The sequence below is a fragment of the Mchenga conophoros genome, linkage group LG2 (assembly GCF_057382185.1).
Source record: "Mchenga conophoros isolate Kocher_MC1m ecotype Shallow Benthic linkage group LG2, M_conophoros_male_GT1.1, whole genome shotgun sequence".
NCBI lineage: Eukaryota > Metazoa > Chordata > Actinopteri > Cichliformes > Cichlidae > Mchenga > Mchenga conophoros.
Genome location: NC_140527.1, coordinates 31,758,781 through 31,776,337, shown reverse-complemented (window position 1 = coordinate 31,776,337; position 17,557 = coordinate 31,758,781). Strand labels below are relative to the sequence as shown.

General features: G+C 38.6%; 1 protein-coding gene across 2 annotated transcripts in view; it reads left to right on the top strand.

Moving 5' to 3' along the window:
- The first annotated feature begins 276 nt into the window (after positions 1-276).
- The window catches only part of LOC146582329 (protein diaphanous homolog 1-like), a 48,636-nt gene continuing 31,355 nt past the window's right edge, over positions 277-17,557 (top strand). For both annotated transcript variants that reach the window (XM_085295180.1, XM_085295172.1), the window contains exon 1: positions 277-1,109. In XM_085295180.1, the coding sequence (XP_085151306.1) occupies positions 1,011-1,109 (99 nt within the window). In that variant the 5' untranslated portion in view covers positions 277-1,010. The remainder of the gene's footprint in view (positions 1,110-17,557) is intronic.

Here is a 17,557-nt window from a genome sequence, read left to right as displayed (position 1 = left end):
AGCAAAACATTAAGAACTGACGGTTGGCTAAAGACTTTCGCACAACACTGTATAGAAAAGCCTGAACTTTCTTGCATTCTACAGTATACATAAAAAAGCTAATTAAAGTAATTAGATAAAAGTAAGGTTCCATTTATGACACAAACACAGCTGTGTCTGTTTCTCCCGTCTTTGTCATGTAAATATTTCACCGGTTATTTGTCTCAACTTGCACGGCATGCCTGGAAACTGTCTAGCCGATCAGCTGCATGCGGTGGAGTTAGAGCTGTCAGATAAATCCTCTCAGGTGAAGCGGCAGAACACAGGCTCCTCCCCCCTCCAACTACTGCAGAGCGGACTGTCAGAAGAACAGGAAGACGCCTTTATTGCTAAAGACGTACTTGCTTCCCCTCTGTCAACCAGGGGTTAAAAAGTTACTAACTTCTAACAGCCATGGAAACAAATTGAGGACACGCCGTCGACCTAGGTCATTGATAACACCAATTTAGCGCTCGCGCTGTGGTCGTCGAAACAACTCGTGGATAGCGGAAAGAGTTTTTTTGTTTTGTGTTTTCCTTTACCTAACTGTTACAAGCTAGCCTAGCTGAAGCTAAGGTTAGCTCAGATAGTACCGCATACATTCAGGACCTAAAATCCACGTTTCTAAAAACTTGGACTTGTGTTGCATGTGGGAAATAATAGAGTGGCGTCCTCACTTTGTATTTTATTAACGCAACAGGTTGTTTTCGTACTTTTCGTCTCGAGGAGTTGTGTTGGGCTGTGCTTTGAATTTCCCTCCTCCAGTGATACCGAGAGGCGGCTTAAACAGGGGCTCGTTTTGTCTGTTGGCTTTCTACCAAATTATTAGCAGCACTGCGCTAATTGTAGCTAGTTAGCCTGGGCACTAGCCTAGGCCCCTGGGAATTAGGAGTTGGCATTTTCCATTGACGTTTAAAATCTAAAAAAAGGATTACTGTTCCACTAGTTTATTTTGACATCCAATTCAAGGAAACGGATTAAAAGGTAGAAATATGGATCACCAGACGGGGAGTTCTGCCTCAGCTGCTGGTCCCAAGAAGGACAAGAAATCAAAGAAGAGCTACGATGATGGAGATGGAAAAAAGAAATTTGTGAGTATCCCACTGGTTCAACTTCCTGCACCTTTATCATGTAACCATCAGTGGGGGTGGGCACCAAACTGCTGCAGTAAACCACTGATTGTCTTCCTCTAAAGTTTTAAGTAAAGCTACAAAGCGGCGAGCTGACACCGTACCTGTAATTACTTTCGCCCCTTGGAGCTGGCTTCTCACCAGCTGTCAGTGCAGCTTGAAATGGTGCTCAATAGGATTCACGACTGAGGTCAAAGTACTAGAAAGTCAGCATATGAGGAAGTAACTGGCACTTTAACTCCGAAGACATAAACTCTCCCATAAACCTTATATTTTGCAATCCCGACGAGCTCCCGGCAGCTCAAGCACCAAACCTTTCATTTGCACATGTGCAGTTAATAATTAGTGTTTTCTTCTGCAGTGGGTTTTATATATGGAGTTGCTATGTAAAGCAAAAGTATTTAAATAGAACTGTATAAGCGAATGAAATAACTTTCTGTGATAAGGTGGGGCTAAAATCTTCCCAAGGTGACTTAATCTAAATTACTTTAGGTGGTTTCTATTTGGCTTTGTCAGCATGTATGATTCAGCGTGGTGCGTGCGTGCCTGCCAGAGTTACCAGTAGTGATGTCTGTCATCAGCAAACTGTTTTGTAATAGAACACTTGGTCATGTCTAGCAACAGGTGAAACCCGATAAGGTGAAAAACGGTAACCATAGAGAATGCAGAGACCAAGTAAACGGTTAGTTTCAAAGAGTTTTCAGTCCATATTAGAGCCCACGTAATTAAATATTTGGTGCTTTAGAGCCAGGTGAAAGGAAAATGTTTCATAGAGCAGGTGTTCTTCCCCCCCCCGTCTTTTCTTTAAGGCGCGCGCGCGCGCGCGCGTGTGTGTGTGTGTGTGTGGGGGGGGTTGTGGAACCAGTTGGATATGTGCCCAGAGGTACAAACGGCAAGCATTTGAACTTTGAGGCCCAGTTTTTTGTGACAAAGACCAGCGTATTAGGGTGTTTTACATTTCCTTGCAAAGTTGCATGCTCAAATAGGTGGTGTAGTGACAAGCTGAATATAATATAGAGCAAATGTTTGGTTTTGTGCCTATGCAGCTTTGGGAAAAATATGTTTCTGTTTGAAAGACAAATCAAATTAAGAAAACTGTTGTGGTCATTAACACCTAGTATTATAGCAGTGTTCATCTATACACAGGGTTAGGTAGGCTAGGCCTACCTAAAGTAAATATGAGTCACAGACAGAAACCAATTGTGCAATCACCTGAGATAACAGTACATAACTGAGTCTATTTTTTACTGAGTATGCCTGAAAGTGTAAGTTAGCTTCTGCATGCCTAGAATAATTTATGTCCTTGACTACAATGCACTTCTGTTTGTGAAATAGGAACCCTTTTTTGGAGAGGCAGAGAATTTGATTACACCGCTGTGAGAGTTTAGAATTTTTTGGTCTACCTGATCTACAGTGTGACATCAGCTTTCTCAACTCTTCCATCATTCGCTTTGACTTGTCTATGACTTCATCATGTTCCGGTTTCTTCTCATTTTAGACATACCAGTGATACATGATGGAGTACGTTAGACTTATGACTAGGAATGCCACCAAACCTTTCAACTCTGTTTAGGAATGCTGGCTTGTTTTACTGGTATTTGGACTTTGAAAATTAAAATCTGACCTACAAAATAGTCAGCTGCATTTGTTTAAGTAAAATAATAGATCCTTTCTGGCCACTTTGTTAGGTACACCTTGCTAGTACCTTTCTGGCAACCTGCTGAAGTTCAGGTTCCTCTGACTAGGAAACTGTTTTTCAATCTGTTGTCCAATTTTTGTGAGCCCATGTGAATTGTAGCCTTAGTCTCCTATTCTTAGCTGACAGTTGCAGGAGTGGAACCATGGTGTGTTATTCTGCTGCTGTAGCAATTTGCTTCAAGGTTTGATTTCCCATGTATTCCTATCAGGTTGAATCGGCTGGCCATTTTCCTTTGGCATCAAGAATGCATTTTCACCCAGAGAATGGACACTCACTTGATAGATTTCTTTTTTTTCTTTTTTTCTTTTTTTAACCATTTTCCCTAAATACTTGAGATGGTTGTGTGTGGTAATCTCAGTAGATCAGCAGTTTCAACCATGCCAGTTGCAAAGTCATTAAAAATCACTCTCCTTTCCCATTGTGACGTTTGGGTTGAACTTCAGCAGGTCATCTTGACCATGGCCTGTCCTTCGAGCTTGTTTTTTGGTATTCTTATAAATACTTATCTGTTTGTGAATATTTTTTTTTGTGTGTCTTCTGGGACGCGATCTCTCAGTTTAATCATGATATAGTTTGCTAGACAGTGTCATGGTTTTTGGAAGAGTCTATATGAACTTTACAAACAACAGCGCCTGTCAAGTGACATCACAACAACAGACACCCACCACACTTTGTTGTCATTTCCACTTGATGTGTGCCTCTTGATCTTTTTGTAACCCAGTGCAACTGGTTTGGAGACAAAATTGTAAAAGAAGTTATGCCTTTACTATCAAGTCAGTGATATATTATTGCAGGACCGTGCAGATTACAGAGAGGGAGAAACTTTGAAAACAACATCATTATCATATGATAATAATAATACTGATAATGACAATAACAACTAGTAGTAGTAGTATCATTTGGCTCAGTAGTAATGCAAAGGTTTTCTTCTGAGATTTCAGGAGACTGCACCGTGTCTATCATGCTTCGGGTGTCAATATGAATGGTTATGGGGCCGTGGTGATGTCACAGGCATCCACAATAACCAGAGCAGTGACCATAAATGAGGCATTAGATATTTATTTATTTATTTATTCATTTATTTATTTTTCATGCAGTATGTTATTGGAATAGCTTCAGCTATATTTCACATCTATTCAAGTATACTAAAGTAGTAACAGATGGTTATTTTTTTCATATCTTCAAAATAGAGATCTTTCTATTGTACTCATCACAATAATTTTATTATTTAGATGTTTACTAACCTAGAGCTCAACTTGTGTAATGTTTACTATGGCTTGGCCCACAGATGCATACTGTAGTGATATAAGGCTTGTGTAGGCATGTCTGTAAGCTGAAACGTGCGTGTGTTTCAGTGGATTTCACTTCACACAGACTGTGTTAGCCATATGTAGCCTGCAGTTAGGTTTATCATTAGTGTTAAAAATATGAGTCAGTGTGCCTACAGTGAACTTATCCAAGGTGTTTTGTTTATAAAGCAGATCATTTTAGCTGTGCTCCCTAAAGAGCTATCTCTGTTCTTCAGGCCCAGAGAGACAGAAAAGAGCAGCATCCTTGCTGTTGACATAAACATGCTTACTCAACCCAGCAGGAAGGTACGGTGAGGATTAGCCAGGGATCACTGCCTTTGGACAGCTGTTTGGAATACAAGGTGAATTCTAGATCAGAGTCTAGCTCTGGCCATTGAGTTTGGCAGTAACTTGCATTTTTTTCTGGGGCTCCAGAGATAGCTCTCTGATTTTTTTTATTTTTTTTTCTTCATAAATTGTTTGTAGATAACTCGATGTTGGCATTTTGTAGGATCATTTTAGCTAGTTTGATGTTGCAGTGTGTAAAGTGTTAAGACAGAATAATAGTGTTTCAAGTTTCTGAAATTTGAAACTATGTGAGAGGATGTCTTATGCTATAATTTAAATGATTGCTTCCTATTGTGACTTTAATCATCATTGCAAACTATGTAATGTTTTATTAGGTTTCTTTAGTAATTTATAGCATAAAAGAGATGTAGATTTTATATTTTTCCTGAAAGTGAAAAAAGACAGACTTGTTGAATTTAAAACAAAAACGTACTATACTACCAAAATGTACATTCACATCCAATTATTATGTCTACCTCATTTAAAGTGGTGTGGGCCTCTTTTGCCTTCGGAATTGCCTTAAGTCTTTACGGTATAGCTTTAACAAGGTGCTGGAAAATGTCTGTGAAGGTTCTCAGTCATCCAGGTCATCGTAATCTAAGGAGCTTGGTAAGAAAAGCGTCTGGACTTCTTTAAGTTGCTTGAAGATGTTTCACCTCTCAGCCGAGAAGCTTCTTCAGTTCTAGGGTCAAAAGGTGGAGAGTCCCAGATTTAAACCCAGTGGGAGTATCCCCCCCACTGGGTTTAAATGGGTTTAAAATCTGGGACTCTCCACCTTTTCCAGACGCTTTTCTTTCCAAGCTCCTTAGATCAAGGTGCTTAGATATTTTTGTCCTTATTGGCATGATGCTATCATACCTTCCTGCAGGTTTGTTAGCTACAAGTCTCAAGACCCTTTCTTTCAAATCAGATAGCTTTGTTCAAGTATTTTATTATCCAATTTAGATAAGCTCATATGATTGGTAGCTCAGTTTCCTACTCTTAGCTGACAGGATTGACATCAGCTGTGGTCTTCTGCTGCTGTAGTTTATCTGCTTCAGTCGGACAGAGATGTGTTCAGAGATGCTCTTCTGCATACCTTGGTTGTATCATGTAGTTATTTGAATTACCTTCCTATCAGTTCAAAGCAGTTTTACTATTTTTCCCTAAACTCTGGCATAAACAAGGCCTTTTCATCTACGGCCTGTCACTGGACACTTTCACTTTTTCTGATGATTCTCTGTAAACCCTTGAGGTGGTTATGTGGGATAATCCCACATAACCACCTCAGTAGATCAGCAGTTTCCAAAATCCTTAGACCAGTCCATCTGCTACAATCAACCATGCCATGTTCAAAGTTATTAAAACACCTTTCTTGCTTTAATGAATTGAGTCATTTCCACGCGATTAGACATCTGTGTTAATGAGCAGGTGTATCTAAGAATTTGGCTAGTTGGCTTGTATTTCTCTCTTGAGTTGAGGAAGTTGGAGTTTTCCAACCTCAATTGGCCAGCTGATTTACTTGTCATGTAAATATTTATAAATTTTGTTTAAGCTTTAGATATTAGTAGTCATTAAACGTTTCACTTATGAGGAGAAATGTATAGCAATAATGCCCTTAGTCTCTTATTACAAAAATCTATAGCCTCTTACTGATTATTCTGTCCCTTTAACTATATTAGCACACTTGTTTCCTATTCTGAGGACAACTGCAATACACTCAACCACTATAACAATAAAGGACTATTCTCTTCTATTCTAGCAATAGAAAAGAATAGAACAATAGAATAGAACAACAAGGTAGTTGTTTGCCACACTGGACATGGGTTTGAAGAGTTGAATGCAAGTTATTATGTTGTTGTTGTTGTGTTTTTTTTTTTTTAATTATTAAAAGTCTGATTAATAGCAAAGATAAGTGGATCTTTCTTTTAAGCATAACATCTCATGTCTGCTGGTGCCTTTGTGCACCAGTGCACCAACTTCCTGGGGAAACCACCTCAGCAAATGTGTAATTTACCATAACTGCACAAATTAAGCAAGTCAGGTCATGACTCTTTAGTCTCACACAAAGTCTGGCTCAGTGTCAAGTACAGTAGTTAAGACTGCTTTGGTTTACAGTGGGTCTGCTTTGCCCACACTTTCTTTCAGACATGTAGGTTTTTTTTTTTTGTTTGTTTTTTTATATTCATCTCTCTGCATTTAAATGTGATGGATTCAGGTCTGAATGAATATCATGGTCAATTCAATGCAAAAGTCATGACCGCAATCTTAATAGGTTGATTCTATATTTGCATTATCCTATTCACCAGAAAACAGTGTCAACTGTCTGCAGCTGATAAGCTGGCATGCACACGATTACATGTGTGGCTGTAGCTCAGGAGGTAGAGCAGGTCACCTACTGATCGGAAGGTTGGTGGTTTGATCCCTGGCTCCTCCAGTCTGCATGGAGTCAAGTATCCTTGGATACTAACCGCAAGTTGCTCTCCGATGCATCCATCGGAGTATGAATGTGTCTGAATGTAGTTAGAAAGCACTACGTATAGAGAAAGTTGTATAGACAATGGGTGTGATTGGGTGAATGTGGCATGTTGTATACAGCGCTTTGAGTACTCCGGGAGAATAGAAAAGCGCTATGTAAGAATCAGTCCATTTACCATTTCCATGTGAACGTCTCCTTGTAAGTAATTTGGTTTACTAAAACCTTTCTTTTATGGAAGCTGCCCTTAACAGCAATAACATGTCGGGGGGGAAAAACAGTTGATTGGAACATGCTCACATTTATTCAGCACATTGTAGGATATGTTTGACCTCATGCATGTTTCCCCATGTTCCTATTGTCTAAAATCATACTTATAGCAAATAATTGTGTGTAATACGAAGTGCTCTCATCACTGACCTTGGGCTCTAAATGATTCTCCCACTTTAATGAATAAATTAAGCCATCAGTGTTGCTTGTCCTATGTCTTAACCCTTTAAGACCTACCATAGAACCAAGTCCGCCAGAGCTTACTTTATATTTTTACATGCTGTAGTGCCATTTTTGGGAGCATTTCAACTTGCTATACATCAATACAACCATTGTATTTTAATAATAAACTTTAATAATATGTCTGCATTAGGTGCATAGTAATTACATAAATTGCAAAAAAGTGCAATACACTACAAAAAAATTGAAAATCGTTTTTGTTTTTTTAACATATATTTCTAGTTAGAGAAATTTAAGAGGCTTATCCCTCAAAACTGTAAATACAAAAAAGTTGCACAAACTAGTTTCCCACCACAGGAAATTTATTTTAAGTGTCTTCATAGTTTTATTTTTGAAATACACCAATTTCTATACACTGCAGGAAAAACGAAAATAAATATTATAGTGCAAATTTGCAAAAAAGCAGCATATGCATCAAAATAAACTATTTCCAGCAGTGCAATATGAGTCTTAAGCATCCCAGAAACGACACAGAAAGTCATAAACTCATAACTTTTAAAAACACAAGTATAGGCTCATAAGGCCCCGATCGTAAAAAAACTACATTTCCGCAAAATGATATCACTTCCGGTTTCGGGCAGGTAATGGCGGACATGCGACAGTTCACGCTGATGGACGTAGGAAGTGTTATGAACAGCTGATCGGATCGGCGAAGCGCGTTTCTGGAATATTATGTTTTTGTTGCTGCAAGTGCTTTTTATGCAGTTTTTGCAAAGCTATATGTGGAAGGAAACTGTGACCTAGGACAAGCTGATGGCATAAGATGTAAGTACAACTCCTCCGGTTTCATATGTAAAAAAAATTATTGCGCTAGCTTACGTGGTTGCAGTGCTACCGGGATTTAAAAATAGTTACGCAAAACAGAGCGTGCCTGCTCTGACCGGCTCTAAAGGGTTAAAAGGGCTATAGGTAAACCCAGACACATGGGTTCCTGTTCCATGCATCTCGGGGGAAGAAGAGCCTACTGTGAGATGAAGAATAGGATGACTGAGTGCCAGCATGAAACTGGAGTGGTTAATGGACTGGTAGTGGCAGGGGCCTCTTGGCTCAGCGTGAACAGCAGTATTTTACAGAGTAAGGCTGAGGAGGGAAAGCAAGTGAGCCATCAGTGAGTGGAGACTGGGGGAGGCAGAAGGAGGGGGAGAGAGAGAGAGAGAGAGAGAGACACACACAAACTGAGAAGGAATGAAGGGAGGAGTGACAAAAACCAAAAGGAAGAAGCCAGAAAGGTGAATATATAGATAAGGAGATTAAGTAGGGCAGAAAATGTGCACTGGGTGTGCAGTCAGCGATAATAAGTTACAGGTGGTGTGAAGCTTAAATGAGTCAGTTGATTCTACAAACACAGTTGCAAGGTAAATGGGTGCTGAAAAACTAGGAGCAGAAAATCTCTGCAGCTCCTCTTTATGTGGTCTGATCAACTCAACACAACTCGGCTCACCCAGACAGACACCTCACGATACAATATAGAAATACTTCAATCACATTATGATATTTTTGTGATTTTTAAACACTAAACAATTTTTTGTGACATGCTTAGTTTTGGAATAATATGGTGCAATTTATCGCCTGTTTCAACTGCAAATTAAGTCCTCAAAGTTGTCGATATCTGTTTTATCCAATAAGATAAAAAAAAATTTTTAAGTGCAGAATGAGATTGTCAAGCATACTAACACTATCACTAAAACTTGATATAAATGTTGCCATGAGACAGTCAGTTTCCTATTAGTGTGATAATCAGTATGCTTTTGAATGTATTTACTTGGTCATCAGATGCAATAGGTTTCTGATAATACAGCAGTTAATTGTATTTGAATGATTGAAAATAACATATCTGTTGCTGATAAATTCACATCTGGAAGCCAGTTAATTCAAGTCCCCTCACTCTTGTGACTTGTGATAGGAATAGGTAATCTGTATACATTCATAAATTAGACAGCAATTATTTGCAAACCTTGGACAATCTCAGAGTGATCGCAGACAGTCAGACTGCAACTGCTTGCAGAAAGTTTACCTCCTATCAGCAGCGATGAGCCATCTTGTTTGTAGTATTCCCAAGTACTTTCATTTATTTGCTAAAATACAGATATTTGGTGTCCCTGTATTGATACAATATCACCAGACAAAATAGTGCGATACTATGTTCTAGCCATTTTTTCACCTCACTCCTAGTATTTATTGGAACAATTAACCCAGTGAAAAGTATAATATTAAGTTAGTTAACAAAGAAGAAGAATACAGAAAGGATAGTTTCTTCTAGAGCAAGCGTGTATATACCAAATACAAACGAAATTGTTAGCACTTTCTCTGATGATTTGGACAAATGCAGAATCTTTGTTTTTAGGCCTACAACTGAGGAACAGCAATGACACTGTACCTTCTGTCAAAATGCATAGTTTTTTATGCTTAAGAAGCTCAAGTTGACCACAGACAGGTGAGAAACTGAAAGTCTGCCTGCTGTTTACACTGTTTTGTTGACATCAGCCTGGCTATAGGAAGCTTGTTAACTGGTTTAAGCCACACAAAACAGTGAATGAGGTAGAATCTATACAACTCTGGATCAACTACAAGAGAGTGAAATTCCTGTTAACTAACAGATATCCACTCGACGCTGATAAAGAATAAATCTTGTACAACCAAAACTTGACAGATTATTTGCACAATACTAAGAATAAATATTGAATTGTATGTCTGGGTTTGTGGTTATTGGATAACTGCTAATACATAAGCAGCTATGATAATTGTTTAATATTATTAGTTTTAAAGTGTTGTTCAGAGTTGTGAACATCAACTACTGCTAGTGAAGAGAGAGGTTGTGTGCTTGCCTGGCTGCAACAGTGCTGTGTGCAGTTGTGTGTGCATTCGAGGCAGGGAATGCCTAGTCTGGACATGCCAGACTAGGGTTGTCAGAAAAAAACATTCTAAGGTACTAATCAATACTAAAAATTACTCTATCAATACAAGCAGTGCTGTCTTCCCTGCCTCGAATGCACACACAACTGCACACACAACTGCACACAGCACTGTTGCAGCCAGGCAAGTACACAACCTCTCTCTTCACTAGCAGTAGTTGATGTTCACAACTCTGAACAACACTTTAAAACTAATAATATTAAACAATTATCATAGCTGCTTATCTATTAGCAGTTATCCAATAACCACAAACCTAGCCACAGGTGGTCATAAGATGGTGTACTCCTGGTGTTCCAAGTCTGGATAATTGGGAAGGCTGCATCCGACATGAAGTCTTTGCCAAATAAAACGTGCTGGTCCATCCTCTGGAGCAAAACCCGTGGAAATAAGGGAGCAGCCGAATGTACCTTTTATCTAACATCCACATTAGCCACATCACTAGACTGATTCTAAAGGGGTGAGCATATATACTGTAGTCCCTTTTTGCTCTGTTGCTGTTGCACTGCACAGATCAGAAAGCAGCTGCTTTCTCTGAAGCCTGTTCCGACTGGATGTGAGAGCTGAGTTGTGTAATAAAAATTCTTTGAAACGCACACACTGGAATGCAAAGCAGGTACACCACTGAAATACAAATACTTAGAACGTAATCTCATCTGGGTTGTTGGGTGTGTGTATTTTTTTATTTTTTTATTTTTTTTTATTTATTTTTATAAGTCTCAGTCTTCCACTATCTTTGTTAGACTTTTTTGATTAAAGGTTACTTTTGCAAAAGAGACTTTTCCTGTTAACATGTCTTTTGCCTTAGAAAATATAGGACATAATTAGAGCATGTTAACATAAAACTGCAAAGTAGAAGTGTTACGGATGCATGACCGAATGAGTTTGGTTCAGCATGAAGTGTCTGTCGCGTATGCCCTGTAATAGTTGCTGTCAGAATGAATGCATGTTTATCTCAGTTTTCTGTTTGCATTTTTCAAACAAAATAATATAAAAATTACATGAGCTGGAAAAAAAATTAAACCAACTGCCAAGATATATGTTATATTACACAAATGTCTTATTATCAAAGTGTTTGTGTTGCTCCTCTGAAGACACATGAACATTAGATTACTTTATCTTATTTTCAAAGTTTCTGTGGCTTTGTGTGGCTTTGTCTTATTTTTATGATTTAAGAGTTACAATCACTTCAGACAATGAATACATAATGACAGTAATCTTAAGATGCAGCTTTAAAACAACATGTAGTGGGAGACTTGATCTATATTGGCCACTCATACTGCAACTAAAGATTATTTTGGTAATCGACTAAAAATAAAAATAAGGGGACAATGTAGCTACTCCTGTTTAATTGTTTACTTTTGCATTTTCACGCGGTGTTTGCTTAGTAAGCATCATCAGTAAGAAGTTTTTGACATGTAAGCTAACATTTCTTTTTAAATTTTATTTTATTTGTTTATTGGCCACAAAACTGCAAGGAGAGAATGGTGGTTGTCATCAAGTATTCTTTTGTATTCCATATAGATGTACTAGTTGTTAATCATAAGAGAGAGTGGGGGGAAATGAAGAACGGTCAACTGTCAGTCACAAGAAACAGAAACTGTCATCACAACTCCATCTTGATCTTGTCAGATGGAGTAGGTTTCATTTTTGGGTGTCAGTAGTGTGCATTGTCTGTACAGGAACACGCCTTCCGGTCTGCAGTAGCTTAGAGGTGTGTCTGCTGGTTGCTTGTGTTTTGTAGTATGATCGAAAGAGCCAGTAGGACAAACTGAGCATTCTGTTTCTGTGTCATTCTTTGTCATGCTCATTTTTCCTCACTTATATCACTTCACCAAATGCCGATGTGCACATGCTGCTTACATCTGTTGAATATTTCCAACACTTTAATCCACTGCAACTTGAAGGCTGTTTAGTTGAAACTTATTAAACAGGCTCCACTGTTGCAAGCTACTTAAATAGCCTCATCACAGTTGGTGTTCATGCTTATTTTGTCAGTTGTTACTTCTTACTTCTCCTATTTTTTTTTTTTTTTTTTTTTTTTTTTTAAATTTGATTATTTTTGCATGCATGCTCAGTCATATACACGCCACGGAAATGTCAGTGTTTCCACCCTGCTGTATTATTTCTCAAATTCTAAGGGCTGTGGCAGGAAGTTGTGCAAAATAGCGAACAGGATGCTTCCTTATTCGTCCCCATTATAACTTAACCTTATCTCTCTCTTTCCTCCCTTTCCATCAATTGTGCCAGTAGCTACCAGTGGGTTAGCACATATGTTAATGGTCTCTCTCAAAGGCTCTACTGATTTAAAAAAAAAAAAAATGCAGGAAAGGGATTTATCTATGGAACCAAATTGACATGTTTTACAGGTTTGAGATGGACGAGTAACTGTATGTCCTGAGAAAATTGGGATGCTTTTCTACTGTTGAGTTTCAAGGTCCAGACATTTTTAATATTCTGGTCTCTACAAAATATAATCCAGTTGAATTTGTTATGGTGTTTTGACTGAAGACTACCCCAAAATGTGCCACATACATAGGAAGTGGCAGTCCCTAACCTTTAACAAAATCTTAAATAGATTTTCAGCTAATAACTACTTTAAAAAGGTGTTATAGTAATACAATAAATTTTCTATTCATTTTTTAATGATGAAGTTCCTGACACATTTTGTTTTGCACTTTGTATATGTGGCGTGTCTAATTAGCTGTTTCCTCTAGTGTTAGTGAAAGACAGAAGTGTGAAAATAGCATACTGTAGAGTTCTTAGATGCTACCACTTCTCATAATGCCTTTTTAAAGCTTGACACATGTTGCTCTTGGCTTTCTGATGGTGTGAATTAGAGCCTTTTCCTTACTTTCTCTCTTTTAATAAGCTTTTAAAAACTTGTTACTATATTAATGTTTAATTGATTTTAAATCTTAAAATATTTCTGGCTGTAGTTGTATTATTATCAGTCAGTCAAAAGCTTATTGTTCTAGTTGTATGATAGGGTTAGGATTGGGACTGGGAAAGATCTAGCTTCTTAAGCTGCCACTATACTTCTTCTGAATTGCCTGTTGGATTGTTGAATAGCTTGCCAGAATTTTTAGGTGTCACTAGATGGTCTTTTCTGGCATTTGTGACACATTGTGAACTACTACTACTGCTTCTCACTAGACAAATTTATTGGCAGTATGTCTCTTAGGATTTTTATTTTTTTTCCCCTTTGTACTATAGTAGGATGCTTTTTGAGTTTGTTGAGCTGAGGATATTGGGGTTGAAAACTCAGATCTCACTAGGACAGTTGTTGTTCTAGTGATCCTGATGAAAATAAAGACGATCCTCTTGAAATATAAGAAGAAATGTGTTTGCCTGATCACAGTACTGTTGTCTGTTAGGCTATGTTCGCACTGCAGGTCTTAACCTCCTAAGACCCGAACTTGTCCACGGCATGCATTTTTAATTTCCCTTTGATATTTGGCCACACTGGGGCCCGATGAATGTAAAAACAAAGAATTACCAGATTTTTTTTATTTTTTGGGTTTTTAAGAAAAATAAGAGCCACATATGAGGATACTCGTTTAAAATTTTGATGGAACAGCAGCAGTGTAATATCTTGTAAATAACCCAAAATGTGATGTCCACATATGTGGACGCCAGGTCCTAGGAGGTTAATGCTCAATTCCGATATTTTTATCAAATACGCTCCCCCCCCCGCCCGGTTGTTCACACTACAAATAAAATGTGACCGCAAACGCACTCTAGTGTGAATGGTTCACGGCCCTCAAAGCGGCCCGCATGCGCAAAAGAAGACGTCACACATAATGCGCTCTGTTTACGGAAGTAAAAATGGTGGCTACAGAGCTAGTAGGTGTTGTTGCAGCAGTCTATCAATTTCTGCACAGTAGTAACTGACCGAATTTTGACAAATTAATTAGTGTAAGAAGGACACTGAGGGGAAAAATAAAAAAGAGCCCGTGCTTTAACAATGGCCACAATGATTTCTCGTTTGTCATCTCCGGCGCTGATAATTGGCATCTGTCTTGTGTCATTGACGTAAAAGACGGATTTAATACGACTTGACCATTCAAACAGCAGTCGCTTTGTAAAACATCAGATATGTATCGGATTCAGTACTACATACCAAAGTGGCCTAGGTCGGATTTGAAAATATCGGATTTGTGCTGTTTAAACTGTCATACCATGATCAGATATGGGTCGCATAGGGTCAAAAAAGTCGGATTTGATGCGCTTTTACCTGCAGTGTGAATGTAGCCTTAGTCATACAATGGTAAACATGATCTATGGATAATGGCCTGCATTTGTATAGCGCTTTACTCAGTCGCTAAGGACCCCAAAGCGCTTTATACTACATTCAGTCATTCACCCATTCACACACACTGGCAATGGCAAGCTACGTTGTAGCCACAGCTGCCCTGGGGCGCACTGACAGAGGCGAGGCTGCCGAACACTGGCACCACCGGGCCCTCATGTCATACACAGATATGAATCCTCCCAACTCGTGTCATACCCATCTTATGTACGGGGGGCTTAGTCAGGATTACCATGTCAGTCCTCCTTGACTCTCCCCAGTCTTCACCTAGAGATTATAGCTAATCTCAGACTGCTCTGTGCATCACCATGACTGTGATGGGCCTACATGTTGTTCTGACAAATGTTTGTGGAGGAAAAAAATGTATGCTAGTTTGAAGACACTGACCAAATAGAGATGATCTGTAAAAGCAGTTTTTCTTCTTGACACTCTGCCTCAGCACCAAGTCAGTGTTTTGCACTCATTGCCTTATTGGGTCGGGGGGCACACCTGCCTCACCTGCCTCACCTTTTTATAAAACCCCAGTGCATACAAAGTTCCCGTCTCTTTGAAACATCAGCAGCATGGGCCAAGGAGTGAGCCAGATGGGCTGCTTACTAGGGCTGCAATGATTCATCGCCATAATCAATGACGCAAATATTATTGTTGACGCGTCATTTGTTACTGCAGTAGACTAATGGAAGCTATGGGGGGAGTATTGCTGTTTATCGTCTGCAAAGACCGCACCCGGTATGGAGTGCTGAAGAATGTTGAATCGTAAAACAGGATGACAGAAGAAAATGGAAAGGGAGATTTAAAAAAAAAAAAAAAGAAAAAAAAAAGTGAAAGCATTTTCACAAAGTTGAATGCAGACTGTGCAAAGTGGCATTTTCCTTCAATGGCGCTACTGCAGTGCACAAGCATTTAAAACACTGGCACCCTGGAGCAGTGATGTCAACTCTGAAAGGGTTAGTTTTTAAGAGTAAAGTTATTGCGTTGCATTGTTTGAGTTATTGTTTGTACAGTAATGTTTATGTTAATTTACCTAATGATGGTTACGAAGCGAATACTAGGGTTGTGCGATATGACCAAAATCTCATATCCTGATATAAAACATCTATCGTCCCGATAATGATATAAATCACAAAAATTTAACATTTTCTGTGAATCTCGGGCAGCTCGACTTGCGGGAAGTGTTTCCAGCTGGGCGTCGTGTACCTGGAGTCGAGTTTTTTTTAACCGATGCATTAAACTATACATTTTTTAGACCTAAGTTGTAACAGCCGCCGTTTTCTTTGTGAGCATTTATTACACGGCGTGCTGCGGGGAAAAGCCTGTTCTAACGTTTGAGTCTAAGGGTTATTTTTTTTAGCACCTGGCAGTAGGGCTGCTCAATTAATCGAATTTTAATCACGATTACGATCTGGGCTTTCAATGATCATTAAAAATGACTGAGCCGATTATTAGCCCCTCCCTCATGCTTTACTCTCGCGCTGCTCCATGTGGCAAATCAAGCGCACTGCTCTGCATTTCGAACACGCGTCACAACAATTAAGAGGACCCGAGGGAAGCTCGGAAAGCTAAGCAGAAGTTATTTGGAGAGGAGTGGACTGCCGTTGGTTGAAAAGAGAGGTAAAAAAACCCAAAACTTAAGTGGTGTGGAAACATTATGGCTTCGCGGAGTCAGACGTGGATCAAGTAGACACAGTGTGTAAACTTTGCTATGGTGTTGTAGCTGCACCACAGAGCAACACTGCAAAGTTCACATTTTTCATTTATTTCTTATATTGCAAACATTTGCACTGTTATCAGTATTTGCACACTATTTTATATTATTTTTTAAAGTCATTATTCAATACATTGTTATTGTTAAACCTTTAAAGCCGGTCAGAGCAGCATGCTCGTTTTGTGTAACTATTTTTAAATCCCTGTAGAACCTGAACGCTAAGCTAGCACAATAAATTTTTTTCCATATGAAACCAGAGGAGTTGTACTTACATCTTATGCCATCAGCTTGTCCTCGGTCACGGTTTCCTTCCACATATAGCTTTGCAAAAATTGCATAAAAAGAGCTTGCAGGAACAAAAACATAATATTCCAGAAACACGCTTTGCCGATCCGATCCGATCAGCTGTTCTTAACACTTCCCACATTGAAAAAGACGTCAACGTGAACTATCGCAAGTGACGTCATTTTTGCGGAAAATGTCGTTTTTTACTTGTAGGCCTTAGAACTCGAATTGCACTGCTGGAAATAGTTTATTTTGATGCACATGCACATTCTTTGCAAATTTGCATCATAGGATTGTTTTTTTGTTTTTCCTGCAGTATATAAAAATTGCTGTATCTCCAAAAATAAAACTATGAAGACACTCAAAATAAATTTCCTGTTGTTGTAAACTATTTTTTGCAACTTTTTTTGTATTTAAAGTTTTGAGGGATAAACCTCTTAAATTTCTCCAAGTAGAAATATATGTAAAAACAAAAACGATTTTCAATTTTTTTGTAGTTTATTGCACTTTTTTGCAATTAATGTAGTTACTATGGACTTAATGCATACACATTTTTAAAATATGGGCTATAACAGTTGTATTGATGTATAGCAACTTGAAATGCTCTCACAAATGGCACTACAGCATGTAAAAAAATAATATAAGCTCTGGCGGACGAAATAAATATCTTCAAATAATCGTGATCTCAATTTCAGTGAAAATAATCGTGATTATCATTTTTGCCATAATCGAGCAGCCCTACCTGGCGGCTCTTTTTTACTTCTCATCCGTAAATACTCTGCATATTCTTTCACGTGATTCAGTTTATTTTGAAAAGTGTAAACAGGATCTTGAGCTTTATTTTGAGAGTTTTATGTGGAAAATAAACAAGCGGACATGCTATGGTTTTACCGTCG